Raw genomic sequence first — 23,521 nt, 5'->3', positions numbered from 1 at the left:
CTGCAGACATCACACGTCATCAGTGCTAAGGCTATACAGAGTTGTAGAGGCACAGAGCACCGCAAACAGTTCCTCCTGAACCAAAACAATGAGCTTATGAGTTATGATTATAATTTCACACGATGTCATAATTACTGTAATTAAGAGATGGCAACCTGTAATGTTCTACTTGCAACTGTTAGATTCCATGAAAGAAATCAAGCCTTAACTACTCAAAAATATTATGTGTAATATTGTTACCATAATTTTTTTAATTAAATAGCAGTGACATTTTTTACAGTGCATGTATTTACTGAGGAGGTCATTTAAAGGAAATCTGTATAGAATTCAGAAAGGTGTAAACACATTTATTAGTCACTCACAACTAGAAGGTTGCAACTAGACAGCTTGATTGAACAACTATCTTTAAATGTCTTCAAATTTGGTTTTCTGTGTTACAGTATTACAACAGAAACAAAGCATACTATTTGGAGGCTTTTATACGATGCATAATTTTTTTGCGGATATCAGGAAAGTTTAGACCATAAACAATAGGGTTTACAAAGGGTGGTATAACAATAAATTCGAGTGAAATGACAAGACTCAGCGCTATAGGAAGTTCTCCATTCATAAATCGAGTCAAAGTGAGCTCACAAAAAATAGCAACTGAGAAATTCAAAAGGATCACCATGTGTGGAATACAAGTTTTATCTGCTTTGCTCCTGAACTCTCGTGTGCTTCTTTGACAAATTATAATAATTCTGACATAGGTATACAGTATAAAACTCAAAGGGATAAAAATTGTTGTGATAGTTACAATCAGACCATAAATATTATTAATAGTATTGTTCACACATGAGAGTTTGACAATTTCATAGTTGTGGCAGTACACCTTTAGCAATTTGTTACCACAGATTGTCAGCCTTGCAGTTAAAAGAGCACTAATACCAACTAACGTAGTTGGATAAAGCCATGCTATAACTATTAGAAAAGTTAGAAACCGTTTGGTAATTATGTTGTTGTAATGCAAAGGTTTACTGATTGCAACAAACCTATCAAATGCCATTAGCATCAATATTGTAAACTCAAAAGCTGCATATGAGTAAATGACAAAACTCTGTATGAGACATGCTTCAAGGGAGATTATATGTGTATCATAGAGCAGGTCTGTCAATAACCTTGGAAAAAAGCCAGCTGTACCATATACAGAATTGATGGACAAGCATGACATCAAAATGTACATGGGCTTGTGCAATTTCTTATCCAGAATTATTACAAGAATAATAAGAATATTAAAGCATATGACAGCACAGTAAAAAATAAACCCCAAAGTGAAGAAAGCATATTTTACGCACCCAAGATTTTCAAACAACATCAAGTAAAAATATGTTCCATTTTCCATTTTCCTACAAGGAAAACTTTCATTGACCTGAGGAAGAGAGCAAACAAAGTTCATATGTTTTTACACCATAAATAAATAAATAAACATTCAGCTCAGAATGTTTAGCCACAGTGTCTTATTCATGTAATGTGACCCTAACTGTAACGTCTTAAGTGTGATCAGTTCTATAATAATCATTCAATTAAATGGTTAGCAGAGTAATAATTCAACTCAGTCTAAGAAAAACTGCTGTTGTTGTTGTTGTTGTTGTTTTTAACATTAAAAATATTATTAGAAATACCTTCTGTTATATACTCTGAAATGACCATCATTACATCTTCATTAAAATTGCAGGCAATGAACTCTATTTAGAATTAAATGAATGCTGATTTAGTTTGACTGTGAAGTCACCAGAGCATGCTAGTGTTTTTATAGTATCTAACACGTCTCAGGAGGCCTGTTGTTGCCTCTGAAGTCCTTTCATTTCACTGGAAACATAAATTAATAGCATATGTAAAACATAAATAAATAGAGCATATAAATTTTGCATAATTCTGCCTCTAGTGCTTTTCAAACTTACCACTGCAAATAATAATTATTAAATCTTTCCTCATCAGGCTTTTAAAAAAAAAACAATATCACAAAACAGTATTGGGCCCCAAATTATTTTGCTATGAATATCTGAACATGCAATATATCAAAAGAAAGCAAAATAATAATAAATAAAAAACGCTGGTTCCCTTTCGAGAACGGTCACTTCTTATTGCGTAGCTATACGCAGTTGGGAAACTCCTTTTCCTCGAAATATTGAAGCAATAATTTAAAACGCAGTGCAGCTGCACAGCAGAGCGTCTAGCTCGCTCATTGGCTGTGCTGCGGCAACTGCACATCCAATGGCCGAGCGCCTCAGACGCGCGACCCAATCAACTGACTTGGCGCCGAGTATGTCAGAGCGCGCCTAAATGGGCATGGCCTAAGCCTATAAAGACCGCTCATTTCGGCTAATATATCAGATTAACTCAACTTCAGCGACACTTCATGTCTCTGAGTCCTCACTGAAGCTTTTCGCCGTCGAATCAAGCCAGATCAGCTAGAGCAAGCCTTGAAAACAGCGGACAGCGCCTTTCAACTTACCCGGAAGCCGCTCCTCTTCTCTCGCTGCTCTCCTGTGGCCATCCGGCAAGACGATGCTATATCCTTTCACTGCTGCTGCTTTTTGTAAAAGAGAACATTTCGAGGCATTGTTGCAAATGCCTCGCGCTTCATAAGCCTTTGTCCACTGTGCCTTGTGCGGAGCCTCTCTGCACGAGGCGGATGGACACTTGAGCGCGCCTTATGCCTGGGCTTCACCACGCACAGGCTGCACTTCACAAGGGCGGCAGTGGCTCAGTGGTTCATACAAGTTGTCTACAAACCGGAAGGTGTCTGACCGAGTGTCGAGGTGTCCATGAGCAAGACACCTAACCCCAGCTGCTCCCGACGAGCTGGATGGCGCCTTGCATGGGTGACACCGCCGTCGGTGTATGAATGAGTGAGTGAATGTGAGGCAAAATGTAAAGCGCTTTGGTGGCCATTGGGTCTGTGAAAGCGCTATATAAAATGCAGTCCATTTTACAAGGGCGGCTGTTCCAGAAATGCGACAGCCTGCTTATTTACTTCCCGCGCTCGCGGCTAGTTCTCCTTTCAGATGGCAAACCGCTTCTCGCGCTCCCCCCGCTTTCTTTCCCTCGTCGAGCCTCGACGGAAGAAGTGTGCAGTTAGATTTGCGCGCGGCTAGCCCTCTTAACGCGTGAGAGCTACCGCGTCCTCCCGTTCTGCACGTCACGCAGAGCCCTCTCCAAGACTCAGACACATCATGCTTGGGTCCACCCCCCCTTGGCTAAGTGGTGTAATCTGAGACTTCTGCGCCAGAGACCCGTGTTCGAATCCCGGCTCTGACAGCAGGCGAAGTTTATTGCTTGACAATTTTTACACACTGCTCTCGCAGCCAGCTTCCCTGCATACAGAAAGCGACCCCGCCCCTCGTACCCTCCCATTTCACAACAGCGGGGTTAGAGTATCAATGAGCGTTCAAAAGCAAGTGAGCCTACGCCGGCCCCGCCCTGCGTGACTCACATTCTATATAAAGAGACCTTTTATACCAGGGCCCGTGCGCGCGCTGAAACTGCTCTCTCTCGCGCGTTCCCCAGCTTCCTTCCCTCATTGAGCCGCGATGGAAGAAGCGCGCGGTTGATGTGCACGCGGCTATCTCTCTTTACGTCACAAGAGAGCTATCGTGCCCTCCCGTTCTGCAAGTCACGCAGAGCCCTCTCCATGACTCAAATACAACACGTGCGTTTTCATGCCTGGACTCAAATCACTCTGAAACTGCTCTCACCATGGCTGTTCACTGCAAGAACAAGCCGCCATTCTCTCGGTGCTCGTGGCTAGCTTCCTGTTTCTTCCTGCCCTCGCGCCCGGTTGCGCGTGCCCCCAAACCCCCCCCCCCCCCCCTTTGCACACGCCCTTCGTCTCGTGCTTCCTCCGCATGATTCAGACGAACAATGAGTGTCAGAAACGAGTGAGTCCACGCCGGCCCCGCCTCCCGCGTGACTCACTTTCTCCAGAGAAAGTATTTTCTCCGGTGTTATTTAACACTTTCAAAGAGAGCTCGCTCATCCCTCACCGTTCCTTCTTAGCTCAGGTATCTGTGATGCTTTAACTGCAGCAAGGGCCCATTATAAGAACGCACTATAGCTGCAGTCAATGGGCCTGCTATAAAGCGCGCACTGCTGCAGACAAATGCTGTTCTCACAGCAGCTCAAACAGAGCGAGAAATAAATGTTTCCCCTACAGCCCCCCGAGCGCTCATGGGTGGCTGGAAATGTTCTCAAACCAGTTACCAAGCCCGTTACAAAGCACACGCCACTGATACCGCACACTATCACTGCAGGCAACGCGCCCGCTGTGAAGCGTGCGCCACGACAGATAGTCACTGCTTCAACAGCAGCTCTGATAGAGCGAGACATGAGTGTTCACAAACCAGTCCAGGCCCATCATAAGACACGCTCCTCTGAAAATAAGCAGAAAAAGAGTGTTTCAAACACACAACACCAGGATAATCGGTCCTCATTCATTAGGAGACCCCTCCCCAGTTGTCACTCTATCTCTCTGTCAGGTTTGTCAAAACAACCCAAAAGAGAACATGTGCACAAAACACAACACAAGGGTATTAGGTCCCCCTATGCTAGGCGACCCAGCCCCAATATATGTTCAAACCCTAGATACAAGGGCCCAGGCCTGGCAGGCCATCCCCGATGTATCAAACTGGGTTATGGGTATAATTAAGGCTACTCGCTCCAATTCTCTCGCAGACCCCCACATTTTCAGGCGGTCGTCGAGACCTCGGTGAGAAGCAGCGTGGCTCACGTGCGTCACACCGAAGTGCAAAATCTGCTAGCAAAAGGGGCGATCGAACCAGTCCCCCCCTCACTGAGCCGGGCAGGGTTTTACAGCCGTTACTTTTTTGTACCATAGAAGGTCGGTGGCACCCGCCCCATTTTAGATCTGAGACATCTGAACAAGCCCCTAATGAGAAGGCCATTCAGAATGATAACTACCATACAAATCCTTGCGCGGGTTCGCCCAGGGGATTGTTTTTTTTTTACGGTGGACCTGAAAGATGCTTACTTTCACATTCAGGTAATGCCCAGCCACAGGCCATTCTTGAGATTCGCATTCGAGGGGCGGGTTTATCAATACACAGTCCTACCATTCGGTCTGCCATTTACGAAGTGCATGGACACAGCGATATCTCGCCTGATGCAACGGGGAGTGCGCGTGCTGAATTATCTCGATGATTGGCTCGTTATGTCTCAGTTGAGGACCGAATTATTGACATACAGATCTATGTTACTCAGCCATTTGGAATGTCTGGGTCTCAGGATCAATTATTCCAAGAGCAAACTGTTACCCAGCCAGAATGGAATCTTTTTGGGCACAGCTCACACCAGAGTGGGCTCTCTCTCTATCCAACAGCTGATAGTCTCCTTCAGGGTAGGTGCGCACACCACTCAGGAAGTTTCAGAGGCTTCTTGGTCTAATGGCCACCACATAGTCAGTACTCCGACTAGGGTTACTGCATATGCGCCGTGTGGCTAAAGAGCCGTGTGCCAGCCCATGCATGGCTGTTAGGCCGCCTGCACATTATGGTGAACCAGCGCTGTGTGAGAGCTCTAGTCCCTTGGAAAGCCCAGAACTGGTACCAGTCGGGTGTAATTATGGGTGTGGCCTCCAGTAGGAAAGTCATTTTCACAGATGCCTCCAACCAAGGTTGGGGAGCGCTGCACGAGTGCAAGCCTGTCTCCGGCTTCTGGCTGAGCCCGGAGAAGAGCTTACATATCAACTGCCTTGAAATGAGAGCAGTTTGGTTAGCCCTCAATGCATTTCTGCCAGACCTCAGAGGACACCACGTCTTGATCCGCATGGACAACATGTCGGTGTTAGGTAACACTTTATAATAACTGCACACTATTAATCATTAGTTAAGCATGAGTAAACAGTTAATTCATCATTTATAAAGCATTAATAGAAATTAATAAGCAGTTATAAATACAGCTATAAATGCTTTTTTCTTGATTTATAAGCATATCTATAATGTGTTTAATAATTGTATTTTCATACTTTGTTACTGATCAATTAATAATTTCTAAATGAAGTATTGGATTATTTATAAACCAGTTATTTAAAGGCACATTGTGGAATTTCTGGCCACTAGGGTGCGCTCGACCTGTAATTTTCACGTCTAGTGCCCCTAGAGGCCACAAGCGCCGCAGCATTGTCGCAAAAGTCAACAAACAGTCAACCGGTCAACCTCCCGTGTCTTTATGTGTGTGCAGACGGCATTTGATTTGTATGTTGGAGAAAGTTAATCGATTCACTACTGACCAAAATAATAATATAAATATAAGATTAATAATATAAATCCTATAAAGAAAACAAATTGAATAAAAGTAGAAAACAATGTCTGATCAGGTAAGTCGCATTGACAAGGGTTGCCTAATCATGCTCCTGCCGATCGTCTGTCCTGCACAGTTCATCTCCAACCCTAATCAAACACACCTGAAGCAAACAATTAACGTCTTCAGGATCTCTTTGCAATGGGTTGGAGATGAAATCGAGTAGTCGGGAAATCGTGTAACAAAACTGATATAACTCACTACATATTTCCGTTATTTGTAGTCTTCAGTTTGTTTTTCCTTTTACACAAATACAAACATATATGAGCTGAAAGGAAAAAAAAACATTTACATTTGTATACGGCAGTATGTTGTGACTGACTTATATCAGTTTTGTTACACGAATTCGCAGTAAATATTACATTACATATACACTTTTATGCCGATGTTTATTTTAAACTCTCCCTTTTTCTTTTTTTGGTCTCCTCTGACAAAATCTTTGCTTTCTTCGCTTTCTTCCGAGTAGCTGTTGATTCAGCCATGACGACAACATACAGACACCGGCAATCAAACGCGAGTTGAGCTCTCACGTTAGAATTTGAGGAAGTTGGGGTGGTGGGGGAAGTGACGTATGCCGTAAAGCGGTCGAATTTTGTAGTTCTTTTTGTGCTCGGGTTCCTACCCGAAACCCGAAGTTACATAGTGCTAGTAAAAGCGATACAGACACCTTCAGGCTTCGGCAGACGTGTCATTCAACCTATTGTAAGTCGATGTACCATCTCAATGGGTTTTGGTAATATATTATAAAGGTTGAAAAGTTCCACAGTGTGCCTTTAAGAGTTGTCAGTGATTCATAAGATCACTTAGAAAGTGTAAGTAAATGTAGTTATAAAGCATTTAGTAGTGGTCAGTTAACTATTTTTGTGAGCTCATCTAAAGTGAGGACTATTCATGCCTTGTAAAGCATTTTTAAAGGAGATTTAAAGACTCATTTGTCTTCTAAACAGAAAAATGAAACAAACACAACACAGTGATACAAAACATCGAAATATTTAAAAGCCTTTAAATCTCCTTTGTAAATGCTTTACAAGGCATAACTAGTCCTCACTTTAGATGAGCTCACAAAATAGTTAACTAACCACAACTAAATGCTTTATAACTACCTGAATTAACCCTGAATTACAGTACAAATACATGTTAATAAAGCACTTACTAACACACTAAGTAACTATTACTATATGTCTGAATAATAAGATGTATGAATGTACATTTAAAGTTTATTAATCATTTACTTACACTTTCTAAGTAATCTTATGAACTACTGACAACTCTTAAATAACTGGTTTATAAATAATGCAATACTTCATTTAGAAATGATAAATTGATCATTAATAAAGTATGAAAATACAATTATTAAACACATTATAAATATGCATTTAAATTAAGAATAAAGCATTTATAGCTGTATTTATAAACTGCTTATTAATGTCTATTAATGCTTTATAAATGATGAATTAACTGTTGATTAATGCTTAACTAATGATTAATAGCGTGCAGTTATTTTAAAGTGTTACCCGGTGTTATCCTATATAAATAGCCAGGGTGGCCTCAGATCAGGCAGCCTGTATGGCAGCCTGTATGGCTGCTACGGCTGCCAAACAAAAACCGTAAATATAAAGTAAAATATCCTAATTTAAATTCAGTGCAAAAAACTTTTCCAAACTTTGTCCTTAAATGTTTTACAGAAAAACACTGTTATTTTACAGTTATTTCCTGAATTATTATGATCAAATACCTTCACTGTGAAAAAAAGGTAAAATGACTGTCAGCAATGGCTGCCATACAAAAACCATAAAATGAATGTAAAATATCCTAATTTAAATAATAAATACTATTGCAGAAATCTTCATTAAGATTTTTAACAGAAACACAGTTCTTTCACACATATATATATTTACTGAATTTTTATTAAAAAAACATATTCACTTTAAAAAGTAAATATCTTGCTATAAACTACACGCATGATTTACTGATTATATGTCATCAGCAACTACACAGATACTGTCTGTTAAATAATGCAACACACAGCATTTCATCAGTGTTTCTCTGCTCATCCTGGACTGAAGCTCAGGCTCTACTCTTCAACACAATGGTGACACACAAAACACACCATACAGAAACACTTTACATCCCAGCAGAACATTAAACACAAACAGATCTCTCAAGATCTCAGCATCTTCACTTATTACAATCCAGACTTCTTTCATACTAACATTCCTATTGAGAAATAAAAGAGGTTTAGAAGTTGATATTTTATTGAAAATAATAAAGTTTGATGTCACCATGATAGAGGTCAGTGTTAGCTTTAGTTGGGCTCTTGACCCTTCATATATTAACATTAGTTTTTCTCTTAACTGTGCATGTCTTTGATGCATATTTGTTATTGTAGGAAATCAAGAGAAACTCAGATCAGATGATGTTGGTCACTTAATAGTGATAATATTCATCAAGCAGTTGTCTGCTGTATTGATACCACCTGATTGGTATGACTTTTTAATGTTTGAATAAGTTGTAAAATGTTTATTGTTAATTTAGAATGCCAGTATTGCTATAGAAGATCCTACAATGCTTTGATGTAAGATTTTATGAAGTCATTATGCAAAAAATGTTTTGACAGGATCATACAGACTCACTCAGGCATCAAGAATTAGCGTATGAATCTCAACAATGGTGACAATGAAAAAAAAATCTGACCTATTATAAAGTCACAAAAAGGCTTTGTTGATTGTCACCATTGTTGAGATTCATATGTTGATTCTTGATGTCTCCATACTCCTAACAAAATAAACCAACTCAAAAATATTTATGTAGAATATATCATTTTTTTAAATTTGAGATTGCATTAATACTGATCCCACAATATTTCAACAAATCATGTGAAAAAAAGTATGATAATAATTGCCTTTGTAAAACACTAAAGTCCATCTATATATAATGTATTCACAGCCAATAGAGATCTGACTGTCATATCAATGAATCAGATCATCATATGATGACTATAAAATCATCAGTAAATGACCAAGATCATCTTATATTTTCTCTTGCAATTATTGCCATAATAAATGTGCATCAAAACACAGTTAAAGCAGCCAGAGAAAAAGTAATGTTGAAACTCAAGAGTCATGAGCCCAACTAAAGCAAACACTGATCTCAATCATGGTGACATCTATTAAAGTTTTTTGCACTTTATTTAAATAAGGTTATTTTACTTTAAATATATGGTTTTTGTTTGGCAGCCGTAGCTGCCAGTCATTTGACCCTTTTTTTACGATTTTTTTTTACAATGAAGGTATATGATCATAATAATGCAGGAAATACCTGTGAAATAACAGTGTTTTTTTGTTTTATTTGAATTAGAAGATTTTACTTTAATTTTATGGTTTTTGTTTGGCAGCCGTAGCTGCCAGTCATTTGACCCTTTTTTTAAGATTTTTTTTTTTCACTGAAGGTATATGATTGTTATTTTACAGGTATATCCTGAATTATCACAGTGTTTTCAGTTTATTTAATTTAGGATTTTTTACTTTAATGTTACAGTTTTTTGGGGGCTGCCAGTCATTTGACCGTTTTATCATCTAACTGTTTTGTTACTGTTTAATTACAGATTATATTTGTAATTTTACATACATTTTTATGTAATTTAAGAAAACAGAAAAAATACTGTATGAAAAATACAATCAATTTCCTGTATAAAAAATGTGAATTACTGCAATTTGTCATTAATGTCACAATACCTAAAATAACAGCTGAATTTTTATTTGACAGATATTATTTGTAATTTTACAGTGTTTTGAGTACAATTTAAAATGAAAGAAAATGATCGTCAATAAATCACAGTTATTTTCTGTAAAATTAGGATTTTTTTTTACAGTGTAGAGAACCGTCTACAAGATGCCTCTATGCTCTGAAGTGGTCAGTATTCGCTGGCTGGTCTCAGCCAGACACTTCGATCCCCACTCATGCGAATTATCAGTGGTGCTCTCCTTCTTACAAGAGCTTTTAGATGCGGGCCGCTCCCCATCCACGCTCAAAGTGTATGTGGCAGCCATGGCAGCTCACCATGCTCCTGTGGCTGGCCAGTTGCTGGGGTGAAATGACCTTATCGTTCGTTTTCTCAAAGGAGCCAGGAGGTTGAACCCCCCCAGGCCTCACACTATACCGGCGTGGGACCTTTCCAACGGTGACTTAAAAATTCCAGTTTTCTCCTTCAGTGATTCTGCTTTTTAACATCAGGTGTCTTCAATTATGTTCAATCATCACTCAATTATTTACTTATTTATCTCATTAACTTGAACACTGCTTCAGTGTCCATTTAACACTCTGCTCAGAGTTGATATAATTCACACTTTTAAGTCTTATTTTAAAGCTGCAGTCCGTAGCTTTTCCTCTTTGTCGCCATCTCCGTTTGAAGTCTGCAATTGCAGTCATTCGCGGAATTATTAATTTTACGTGAGTTGTACATCGGCATGAAACAGCGCGGATGAACACAATGTTGTGAGGAGAGTGCGCGTCGCGGCTGTCGGTCACAGCGCCGGTGTGGATACTGGCATTCAGAATCACACATTCTACTTTTTGGAAGTACAGGATGACCAACATAAGAATTTTCACCGGAAAATGTCCTCTTGAACAAGTAAGTAACTTTCACTTTTGTTCAGATCAACTAAGGGGAAAAATGTATTGCACTGTCTGCAGTAAATCGCGCTGATTAAATCTAACGATCGCTTATCATGTCGAACCGTGAAAATTATAGGATAACTTTGTTCTCAAATTGTCAATGTTAACAACATCAGCATTGCATGATTTAATGTGTTTTATGGTTACCTGTAGTTCAGAATTCATATTCTCCATAATAGCTAAACGAGAAAGGCACAACAAAGGAAACTCCATAACTGTGTGAATTAAGTAAACAATTGTGGTACTGTTACACGATTGAAATATTGAAATGTCTTACTTGTCCAGCAGAAAAAAGTGTCTCTTCTTCCGTTTTGAACCCCTTCACACACCCCTTCACATAACTGGTGAATCTCCAGTTGACACTGATGATTGTCGTTTGGATCTTTCTGGATCCGCCATAAGTTAAATTATGTAAAGTGCTGTGAGAAAAGGCTATACATCTCTACATCTCCACACCGTCAACGTCCTCACGCGCAGTATAGCCGGCTAGCCGAAACTCCTTTTTTATGTGTACAGATGTGACGTAATGACGCAAAGACATGCTCGAATTTCCCGCGGAAACCCACCAGTACCACTGGAATTAAAATCATTATTACAAGCTAACCGTTTTGAATCGAGCTACGGCAACCAGATAGGTTTGAACACTGGCTGAATATGTTTTTTTTTAAATAATTATTTTGGATTATTTTTAACTTGAAAAAAGTTACGGACTGCAGCTTTAACACTGAGGAATTTGCTGTGTGCATGTCCTCGTTTGCTGAGCTCGGGGTGAAGCTTCCCCCATAACTATATTATTAAGATAACATTCCTGTTATTGACCATTCAAATGCATCAGTTGTGTTCAGGGTATCGCATATGGTTGTTTGGGGGGTTTGACTTGCTGCTCTCCCCGATTTGTCCAGGAATTGCTGCATGGACAGGCGTGGGAGTTTTACCCAGAACAGAACCATACCACCAACACTAACTGTATGCTATAATTGTAATAAATTATATTTACTTGGCGAAGTGGTCCTGACTGAAATCAAGAATCACTTTAGTTCAGGCAGGCCACATCGGCCACATCAGCAAATTACAGAAAATTCTGTCAACAAAGAGTTAATATGAAGGGGTGGATTTTACAAATAGGGAACTAGAGAAACGTATTATTTTCTTAAATTAAGTGCATTTATTCTGGTATTAATGTTACAGGCAATGTCTGTATTTGTTATCTGAGAGGTGACTGAGGGTCTGTCTGTCCCATGTCAGGAATGCAGTAAAAGTGTTTGCTCATTTAACCAAACTAAATAATACATCATATGTTTAGGCCTGTAATAAATATATAGTTGTGGCAAAGATTTCCTGGCAGACTTAAATTTGCAGGCTAAAACTCATAACATGTAATATCTATCATTATAAGCATGAGAAGAGATAAAACAATGTTTGATTAAACAATGATTTTTGGCTGTATATCATAAACATTCTGGGTTGTGTTTCCCAAAAGCATCATAAGCCTACACTGAAAACCCTAATAAGTTGATTGAACTCAATTGATTTGAGTAAACTCGTTCCCTCAATTTAATTGAGTAATGGGGTCTCCCAAAACGTGTATATTTAAGTGTACTTAACTTGGTGCTTATGTAGACTGTAACACTGAAGCAGTGTTAAAGTTAATGAGATAATTAAGTGATTAATTGAGTGATGATTGAGCATTATTGAAGACACCTGATATTAACAAGCAGAATCACTGAAGGACAAAACCATAATTTTTAAGTCACCGTTGTGGAGATCAGTGTTTGCTTTAGTTGGGCTCTTGACCCTTAACTCATTAACTTTATATTTTGTTTGATGGCTGTAACTCAGTTGTAACCAGATGAAAAAATAGAAAAGGTCATCTGATGGTGGTGATTGTGTTTTAACATAATCATTATTTCATAATGAATGGAATTTAGTCTTTGAAGTCATATAAAGCTGAATCATGTTCACCTGCACTGTTTATATTTTATATAATATTTGTAACATTTAAATTTTAATCCAAATATTCTCTTTTAAGGTTGTTATAATAAAAAATATGTAGATCATATTATTTTAGACACATAGAGATCAAGAATCAGCCTCTGAATCTCAACAATGGTGACATAAAGCATATTGCAGTGCATTCTGGGTGCCACCAATCAAAACTCATTCATGGCTCCCATCATGCATTGCTGCATGAATAAATAATGAGCTTATGTTCAGAGGTTATCTGTTCATCACCATTGCTGAGATTCATACGCTAAATCTTGATGTCTGTGTGTCTAAAAATAATATACAGTAATATGTATAAGAACAACTTCAAAGAAATTGTTTGCATTATGATGTAATCGTTGAAAATGTAATGCTGTACAAGGACAGTGTTGCTATAATTAATAACATAAATCTAATTCAGAAATTGGGTATTAAATGAGTTTAGTTTAGGATTCAGGTCAAAAGATTGTGAAATAATGCTTATGTTAAAACACAATCACCACCATCAGATCACCTTTTTCATTTGTTCATCTGGCTGTTATAACTGAGTTACAGCAGTCAAACAAAATATAAAGTTAATGATCAAAGGGTCAAGAGCCCAACTAAACCAAACACTTATCACCATAACGGTGCCTTAAAAATGATGGTTTTCTCCTTCAGTGATTCTGCTTGTTAACATCAGGTAACTTCAATAATGCTCAATCATCACTCAATTATTCACTTAATTATCTCATTAACTTTAACACTGCTTCAGTGTTACTTATAACACTCTTGAGTGTGGACTGATATAAACACTGAGCAGTGTTAATTTAACACTGGGGATTTTGCTGTGCACTTAAATATACAAGTACACTTGAAATCAACACTAAGTTAAGTTAACTTTATTGTTTAAGTACATTAAATAATCATCAAGTTTGGTGAACTAAACAATTTAAGTCAAGTCTACATAAGCACCAAGTTAAGTACACTTAAATATGCACGTTTTGGGAGACCCCATTACTCAATTAAATTGAGGGAACGAGTTTACTCAAATCAATTGAGTTCAATCAACTTATTAGTGTTTTCAGTGTTAACTTTCAGAACTTGTACAAATGACGCTCAATCATCACTCAATTAATCACTTAATTATCTCATTAACTTTAACACTGGTTCAGTGTTACTTATAACACTCTTGAGTGTGGACTCATATAAACACTGAACAGTGTAAATTAAACACTGGAGGTGTACTGTATTACAAAAACACTTGTATATGGGTATTAAAGTTTATTTATCAAGTTTAAAGTATCAGATTTAAAAAATAAAAATCTGTTCATTTCCATTACGATCAATAATTGTAATATAATGAAAGCCATTTGTTTTCTGGTAAAATAAGAATGACACCTTGCACTTGAAGAAAGCATGTATGAATGTATTCATTTCACAGTCAAGAAAACAACATTTGTGAAAATGACCTTTAGTAAGGATTAATCAGGATTTTGAGCTCACAGCACTTGAAATCTTAAGTTTATGTATTTTGAAGGTAAATAAGTTATTTGAACTTATATTTTTGAGTGACAGGGCCAAAATGCTAAATTTAAAGTAATGTTTAGTCAAGTACACTTGATTGTTTAAGTAAAGACAACATTAGGGTTTACCGCAGAACCATTGCCACCAATGGTCTCCACGATAAACATATGATGCTTATGAGAAATCCAATCCTGTATAGTATATATTACATCAAAAACACATCTATTTGGATGCTTTTATAATACATATAATTTTTTTGCGAATTTCAGGAAAATTTAAACCATAAACAAGAGGGTTCAGGATGGGTGGTACAATAAGAAACTGCAGTGAAAGAATAATTGACAGGCCTAGAGGGAGATCCAAAGTCGTGACCCGACTCAAAGTGACCTCACAAAAAAGAGCAATAGAGAAATTTAAAAGGATGACTATGTGTGGAACACAAGTTTGATATGCTTTTCTCCTGAACTCTGCTGAACTTTTTGTACAAATGATAAGAATTCTAACATAGGAATATAATATAAAAGTGAAAGGCATAATAACAGTTGTGGTCACTATGAAAAAGCCAAAAACATTATTTATAATAGTGTTTTCACAAGAAAGCTTGACTATTTCCCAGTTGTGACAATACACTTTCCACAGTTTGTTACCACACATAGTCAGTCTGGCATTTAAAATACCAGCAATACCAACACAAAGCATTGGATAAATCCAGCTTATAGCTATTAAAACAGATACAATCCTGGGAGTCATTATGCTGCTGTATTGTAAAGGTTTACAGATTGCTACATATCTGTCAAATGCCATTATCATTAATATTGTATTTTCATTTGATGCATATGAATAAATGACAAAAGCCTGTAAGAGGCATGCTGCACGGGACAACAAGTGTGTATCAGACACCAAATCTGTCAGTAACCTTGGGAAAAAAGCAGCTGTTCCAAACACAGAGTTGATGGACAAACATGAAATCAGAATGTACATGGGCAGGTGTAAAGTCCTTTCCAGATAAATTGCAAGAATTATAAAGCCATTAAATAATATAATAGCACAGTATAGAATAATTCCCAAACTGAAGAATGCATATCTTATGTACCCAATATTTTCAAACAACATCAAGTAAAAGTTTGTTCCATTTTCCATTTTTTCTAAAAGCAAAGGATGGATTCATTGACCTGTGGATGAAAGCAGACACAGTTCATGTGATTTTTGCCTTTAAAAAGATTTGACAGATACTTTACAGTGTCCTTGTTACACATGCTACATGTAGTTAAAATAGTAATAATATAAATTATCCATAATTACATGCAACTGAACCAAAGCTAATCCTAACTCTAACCCCATATAAGTACATGTAGTTAATTAATATTACTCATTAAAATGTATCCTCAAAGTGTAACTTGTTTTCATGCTTATCTGCTTAGGATAATTGTAGCCACAATGTTTAATACATCATGTGAATATGAATTACTGTGTGAATTATTCAGTCAGTTTAACAATCTACATGAATATGAAATTGCATTACCAGAAATACCTTCTGTGAAACGATCTGACATTACCAACACTTTATCTTCAACTAATGTGTGAATGTGCAGAGAATTAGGTCCAGCCTATGCATGCTCTGTTTAAGAAGACCTACGAGTCACAATACATGCTTTTTTTATAGCATAAAACACGTCTCTGAAGACCCCACTGCTGTGGCTTGATTTGCATAAACAGCATTAACTAAACAAATTAAAAATGTGACACAGTGGGTTAAATTATTGGAACTCACTGATGACTGCAATCTATTGAACACTTTGCTTCAAATTACATACTTTGAAGTCTGAATATGTAAGAATGTAACACCACAATTTGTGTTGGCTGAAAATGTGCAGTCTGGTGGGCAAATACAGATGCAACTAATGAGGTTGTGAGTCTTTTAGTTGAAAATACATTTTTACATAATATGTAAAGTGTCAATGGGAATATGGTACTATTAATTCATACACCATGTTCTCAGTTGTGTTCGTCTTTTAAATGGCAAAGGGTATGTCTTAACACAGCCTTCGCCAGCAGGTTGTGATATTGATCTGTGAATAATTTAGTAATGTGCACCTCTCTTAATATTTTGATTATAGTGTTGAATGGTACATGCTTGGAATCATGTGGAAGTTCTCAGTTACTGAAACTGATTTATGTTAATCTGTTCTGTGATAGTTTTCATTCTTCATGTATTTAAGTATGTTTTTGTCTAATTAGTTTATTTATTATTTGTGTCTATTTATTCCAGTCATATAATCGAAAAGTGTTACAAGCATGAGCACGAGAGCAATCACCAGAAATGTACAAGAAAGAGATGTGGAACATAAGTAAAAGGTCAGCAGCACTGACAACACGGTGTAGTCATTTTTCCCCCTTCTTTTTCTTTCTTTTTTTAGCTTGTGAGGAAGAAGTATGGCCTCTTAGATATACTTCTTTATTGCCTCCCACTCAGGAGAAGACAGTCAGAGACATCTCTTGCTGCAGGTCAATGGCCCAGTTGTTTGGGCGGACATACTGAAGAGCCAATTGGATTGACACTATTAATGCCACATTCAGGGACATCTTCATTGCTGCTTCAATGCAAATGACCTGAATTTGACACTACATACACAGCAAAATCACCAGTGTTAAATTAACACTGCTCAGTGTTTATATGAGTCCACACTCAGAGAGTGTCAGAGCAGTGCCAAAGTTAATGAGATAATTAAGTGATTAATTGAGTGATAATTGAGCATTATCGAAGACTCCTGATGTTAACAAGCAGAATCACTGAAGGAGAAAATCGTAATTGGCATGTTACCATTATGGAGATCAGTGTTTGCTTTAGTTGGTCTCTTGACCCTTAAGTCTTTAACTTTAGTTCTTTGTTTGGCTGCTGTACCTGAGTTATAACAGCCAGATGATCAAAGAGAAAAGGTGATTTGATGTTGTTGGTTGTGTTTTAACATTATCATTATCTCACAATCATTTGACCTGAATAGAGGCCAATTTCTGAGTTACATTTACTTTATTGATTATAGTTGCACTGTCCTTGAAAATCATAATATTTGCAACTTTTAGAATGTAATCCAAATCATTTCTTAAAACTTAATCACATACAAATCTTTTTTTTTTCTTTTTTAAACAGACATCAAGAACCAGCCTGTGACTCTCAACAATGGTGACAATTATAAAGCATTTTGCAGTGTATTCTGGATGCCACCAATCAAATCTCATTCATGGCTCCCATCATGCATTGCTGCATGAATAAATAATGAGCTTATGTTCAGAGGTCATCTGTTCGTCACCATTGTTGAGATTCATACCCTAATTCTTGATGTCTGTATGTGCCTACCTGAAATACTTTTTAAGGTTTTTTTTTGTTTGTTTTTGTAATGATTTGATCATTTAGATTGAATTGAAAAGGCTAAAAAAATGCATACTCTACAATGACAGTGCTGCTATAATCCATAAGGTAAACTTAACTCTGAAATTATGCTCTCAATGAGTTCAGTGATTCAGGCCAACTATTGATTATGTTAAAACACAACCAACACCATCATATCACCTTTTCTCTTTGTTCATCTGGCAGGTATAGCAGCCAAACAAAGAACTAAAGTTAATGATGTAAGGGTCAAGAGCCCAACTAAAGCAAACACTGATCTCCATAATGGTAACATACCAATTACGATTTTCTCCTTCAGTGATTCTGCTTGTTAACATCAGGTGTCGTCGATAATGCTCAATTATCACTCAATTAATTACTTAATTATCTCATTAAATTTAGCACTGCTTCAGTGTTAATTGAACACTATCTGAGTGTGGACTCATATAAACACTGAGCAGTTTTAATTTAACACTGGTGATTTTGCTGTGTACTCATACTCAAAACAACAAAAGGGACGACAGAGCAACAGGGCTAGCTGGCATTGACAGGCACTTTTCAAACTACAGGAGTGCAATAACAGACAGGCAGGGCCGTACTCACCATTGAGATGCCCGAGGTCCAGACCTCTAGCTGTATTTTCAGACTGGTCTGTCTGTTTAGAGTGCAAAACCAATCAAAACTTCCATTCCAGCTGGAGGAGAAGTGCCTTGCTGCAGTCTGCGGTGGACACCCGGCCCACATCCAAGTGTGATGTCAGAAGCCACGTCCATGCCCCCTGCGGGAAGTTTGGGGATGAATGAATGAATGAATGAATGAATGAATGAATGAATGAGGCATTTATATAGCGCTTTCATATGTACTACTGTACACCCAAAGCGCTTTTACAATCATATCAGGGGTTCTCTCCTCAACCAGCACCAGTGTGCAGCATCCACTTGGATGATGCGACGGCAGCCACAGTACAACGGCGCCAGTGCGCTCACCACACACCAGCTATAGTTGGAGAGGAGAGAGAGTGATAGAGCCAATTCAGTGGATGGGGATTATTAGGAGGCCATGATTGGCAGGGGCCAATGGGTGGAATGTGGCCAGGACACCGGGGTAACACCCCTACTCTTTACGAGAAGTGCCATGGGATTTTTAATGACCACAGAGAGTCAGGGCCTCGGTTTAACGTCTCATCCGAAGGACGGAACAAAGCACAACCATTTGCTTAATCAGCCGCAAGCAGCACATTAACAGATTATTTATTTACCTCCAACTTTCTTTGCAGAACACACAAGCATTGCTCTCCGCGTCTCCTCCATAATCTTTTTTTTTTGTCACACAGACAATTTGGATCGAAAGCTTCTTGTGGGCTATAATTTTAAATAACAATTCCAGTCTCGCACAAGAACTCTGGTCTCATGCATGCGTGATCTTGTGTTGTTTCCTTATCACTTCTCGCGTGTGTTTGGATGTGAAACAGTTTGCGACCAGACAGAGTTGTCTGCGATTCTTCTTATCGCAAAGTCGTGTAATGTGAAACCCCCTGTCGCTGATTCATTGTGCGATATGCAAACAGCAGTGACTGAATGCTACCCCAGATAGTCATGCAGTGTGAAAAGAACAGTGATCTGACGAGTTTGAAAATCATGCAGTGTGAACTCGGCATAAGTGTCAAACCGCACTTTGATGTTCATCACTGTTGAATCAGTATAGCTATATAATGTAAGTGTTGTACAAATGTTGATAATGTAAGTGCGCTATGCTCATTATGCTCATTCTTAATATACATTATTCTTATGAAAATACCCAATGTATTTTCATCGGGTGTATTTCCTATGTATTTCCATACCTCCGCGCACCCTGCTCACAAAGACATCACACATCAGCAGTGCATTCCATTCATAGACTGTAAAAAAATATGGACGTAGTGTCCGTGACGTCACCCGTAGGTTTCTGAAGAGCGTTTTTGAAGCCTAAAGTGGGCGGGTTTGGCCGTCGCCATCTTGGCAGTGCGTCACCTCTCGTCACTCCCGGATAAAATAAAATGTGCAAAGAGGCGTGTTAATGTTCATGTCTTCATTTGAGTTTTCATGCCACACCATGTTTTTGTTTCATGTTTGATCTTATTTGTAATAAACTGCACTTGGATTCTCAATAAGCTTGCCTCCAGTGGATCCGTTATACCTCGTCAGAGCTCATTTCCCAGTACTTTCAGCATCTGGCTCATATTTGCTGTCTCAAACATATTCTCAAAACTATAATTTTCAACATCTTCAAAATCAATAATTTGATCGCTGACAGCTTCTTCATCAGATCCCCCATAAAGTGACAGCGACACTAATATTTGATTGCGTTCAGTACTTTCTCTGCTGTAAATCAGAGCCATTTCAAGTTTTTCTGATGATACTTCCTATTCTTTTGTTTTTCGCATGCGGTAACTATGAGTGAAACGTCACTTCATCATTGTGTATAAGACATTGCCACCTTGTGGAATAAAGGTGAATTGAACTTATCAATTAATGCAATTATTGTTGTGCAGAAAATAAATACTTACAGCTAAACACCTCAGGTAGTTAGTGACCCTATACATTCCCTATTTTGCAAAAAAATTAATTGGAAAACAGGCATTATTTTATTGTATACTATTATCTATTGTTTATAATTATTTGATTGAGGAATACTAAGAAGTTTGATGTTTAACTTTAAAAAGACGAGTGAGGAGGAGGGTAGTGAATGATGTCCAGGGTCACTAAAGACCCGAGGTATGCGTTTAAGGGTTAACCATGTGGTACCAATTAATCACTCTCAAACCTTACTCAGCAGTTTCCCTCATCACTTGTGGTCTCCATCTGCTGGTATAGTCTTAAAATACCTATATTTTTGTTTAGCGTCTACTCTCAACCAGATGCTTTTTTCTTTGGCCTATGGTTATCAGTTTATGGTAATGGATAAAGATGGTTCAGTGGTTAGCACTGTTGGGTTCCCAGCAAGGAGATCCCAATTTCGAGTTCTGGTTGAGTCAGGTTGTTTTATTTTGTTTAAAAATCTATTTTATATACCTGATACTCTGTAGTCTATACCAGCATATCAATGGGAGGGACACCCTGGGGCCATAGTTGGCTTTAAGAAACGCACCCCTGGACAATTACGCTGTCAATACAGGGCTGACAGACAAACACATTCACACTCATCTACAGACAATTTGGAATCTAGAGTTCATTTGATCTGCATGTCTTCAGACTGTGGAGGAAACCGGAGTGTGGTATAAAAATAAAGTGTTAATTGGTAATTATTTCCTGGGTTGTAGATTTGAAACTTTGATTAGCTGTATTCAATAGATAGGCTAATAGGAAAAAGTTGTCCATACAAAAATATTAGCTAATAATTTCCTTATGCTAGTTACCTTTGACAATATCCATGTACAAGAATACCGACAATATAAAAGCTTCTCATGGATTTGGTTTACTGGATGCCTGGCCAGACAATCATTTCTGCAGAAAAAATACTTATTGTAGGTCAACAAAGTTTATTACATACAGCTATATGCACATTGCTATATTATGCACATTGATATATTTTACTTACTGGTTATTTTACTACTAATAATAAACTGATTAATGGTTAATGTGTTGAAACTGACTGATTAATAAGGATTTGGAATATTGCATGACATGTAACATGTTCAATGCCAGAGTGTGTATTCCTTCAAGCAAGAAACATGTTCAGTTATTTTTTGACAAAGTCATGGTTTGTCTGGTAATAATAAAACATCTTGATAAACAAGTTTGTTGATGAGGTTGTTGTTGTTGTTGTTGTTGTTGTTGTTGTTTTTCTGTCAATCACACATTTTGTTATTATAAAACAATATTTCCAGCTCTAAAAAATATTGGATCTTGAGTGAGTGGTCAAAGAAAATGTATAACAGAGAAAATATGTGGTCACACAAATTGGCCCATTGGTGTGCCAAATTACAAACTATTGGCAGAAGAATTGTTTATTGTGATTATTATTATAAAGGTTTTTTTTTTTAAATCTTTGGCTTTTAAAATATTTATGCTCCCATTTTTAAAGAAGCAATAGGCCAGCAGAAGCTGCGCAGTACAGAAATGTTGCTGTGGTTAAGGGGAGTTTAGGCTCCTCATTTCATTTCTTGTGGCATACTAACTTTTTATATTGCTTTTTGTATTACAAAACAATGATTTCCATAAAATAATTATTTAAAACAACCTCTATGAATTTTATTTTAAAACATTCAGATTGCAAGCATTCTAAAAGAAGAAAAGCATATGGTCTTTTGAATTCCTGAGATATTCCTACTTATTTCTTGAAAAACAGTCTCATAACTTGCTGGCGTACTGTTGTCAGATTTAGTCCATAAATAAAAGGGTTTAAAATGGGTGGTATAAGTAGGAATTCCAGGGCCATGAAATTACGCAAACCTTGAGGCACATTCTTTGAGCCATAACGACTGTATAGCACATCAAACAGCAAAGCAACAGTCACATTGATCAATGAAAGCAGATGTGGCACACATGTTTGCATGAATTTGTGTCTGACCTCTATTGACTTCATGCACTTTCTAATCAACTGAAAATAGGAGCAATATATCAATACACCATGTCCTAAGTATAGAAGAATAACAGTGAACCCAAACACATTATTTACTGTTGTAGAAAAACAAGAAAGTTTTGCAACTGCCCAAATCTCACAATATACCTTTTCAATAGTAGCGCCACATAAAGTGAGTCTAGAAAGTAATACAATTAAAACAGACATGCAAAAAAATGGGGCCAGCCAGCAGAAAAGGATCCATTCAAGAACCCTCTGATTGGTCATTATTGAATGATACTCAAGTGGTCTACATATTGCCACATATCTGTCATATGCCATCACTGTTAATGTTGAAATGTCACACAAGGCAAATGAATAAATGACAAAAATCTGAATCAGACATCCAGCATAAGAAATCATGTGATCTTCAGCTAATAAATCATACAAGAATTTAGGGTAGAATCCAGCAGTGCCATAAAGTGCATTTATACACAAATTACATAAAAACACATACATCGGCTCATGAAGTTTCTTATACGAAATTATAGTAAAAATGATAGTTACATTACAAAACACCATTAGGGGATAAAACAGTGCAGTGAGGGTAAAAAACACAAATCTGTTTTCCATTGTTTCATTAAGTCCAGAGAGTGTAAATACTAAGACAATGGATTCATTTTCCAGTGGTGGCTGCATCTGGAATGATATGCAATTATTATGCAGTTGTTATTATTATTAATTTATTGAAAACAAAAAATGCATTCGATTTCACCATCATGGTCTTAATGACATGCAGATGAAAGAGCACTTAATTTACACAGTTATCAGAGTGTTATCATTTTTTAAAAGACATTTGTTTAGCTGTTTTGTATTTGTGGACATGAAATACCTAAATATTTAACAGTAGCATACATCGTTGTTGTTGTTGTTGTTGTTTTTCAGTTACAAAGGCAGTTGAACTCTTACCATGTTATCGGGTAGCATGTTTCCAGTTGTGTTTTGTAAAGGTTTGATTTGGTTTGCTATATATGGACACTGGTCTCATGGTAATAGCCTTGACCACAAACATTGAAA

At 37.5% G+C, this 23,521-nt stretch overlaps 3 protein-coding genes across 3 annotated transcripts; all 3 read right to left on the bottom strand.

Annotated features, from left to right (window-relative positions):
* Positions 1 to 463: 463 nt before the first annotated feature.
* LOC130095992 (olfactory receptor 51L1-like) lies at positions 464 to 1,381 on the bottom strand. Its single transcript, XM_056262605.1, has one exon. The coding sequence runs from the start codon at positions 1,379 to 1,381 to the stop codon at positions 464 to 466; it is 918 nt and encodes a 305-aa protein (XP_056118580.1).
* Positions 1,382 to 14,670: 13,289 nt separating this feature from the next.
* On the bottom strand, positions 14,671 to 15,713 carry LOC130095963 (putative gustatory receptor clone PTE03). The gene has a single exon (XM_056262570.1). The coding sequence runs from the start codon at positions 15,658 to 15,660 to the stop codon at positions 14,743 to 14,745; it is 918 nt and encodes a 305-aa protein (XP_056118545.1). The 5' UTR covers positions 15,661 to 15,713; the 3' UTR covers positions 14,671 to 14,742.
* Positions 15,714 to 22,213: 6,500 nt separating this feature from the next.
* Positions 22,214 to 23,143, bottom strand: LOC130095960 (olfactory receptor 52L1-like). The gene has a single exon (XM_056262567.1). It carries the CDS (start codon positions 23,141 to 23,143, stop codon positions 22,214 to 22,216), a length of 930 nt encoding a protein of 309 aa, XP_056118542.1.
* Positions 23,144 to 23,521: the final 378 nt, after the last annotated feature.

Source organism: Rhinichthys klamathensis, unplaced genomic scaffold (assembly GCF_029890125.1).
Source record: "Rhinichthys klamathensis goyatoka isolate OS25496 unplaced genomic scaffold, OSU_Roscu_1.1 h1tg000194l_1, whole genome shotgun sequence".
NCBI classification, from domain to species: domain Eukaryota; kingdom Metazoa; phylum Chordata; class Actinopteri; order Cypriniformes; family Leuciscidae; genus Rhinichthys; species Rhinichthys klamathensis.
This window is presented reverse-complemented; position numbering and strand designations above follow the sequence as displayed.

Excerpts from the sequence above, each read along its gene's own strand:
- LOC130095992 (XM_056262605.1), bottom strand. The coding sequence starts at position 1,381 with ATGGAAAATGGAACATATTTTTACTTGATGTTGTTTGAAAATCTTGGG.
- LOC130095963 (XM_056262570.1), bottom strand. The coding sequence starts at position 15,660 with ATGGAAAATGGAACAAACTTTTACTTGATGTTGTTTGAAAATATTGGG.
- LOC130095960 (XM_056262567.1), bottom strand. The coding sequence starts at position 23,143 with ATGCAGCCACCACTGGAAAATGAATCCATTGTCTTAGTATTTACACTC.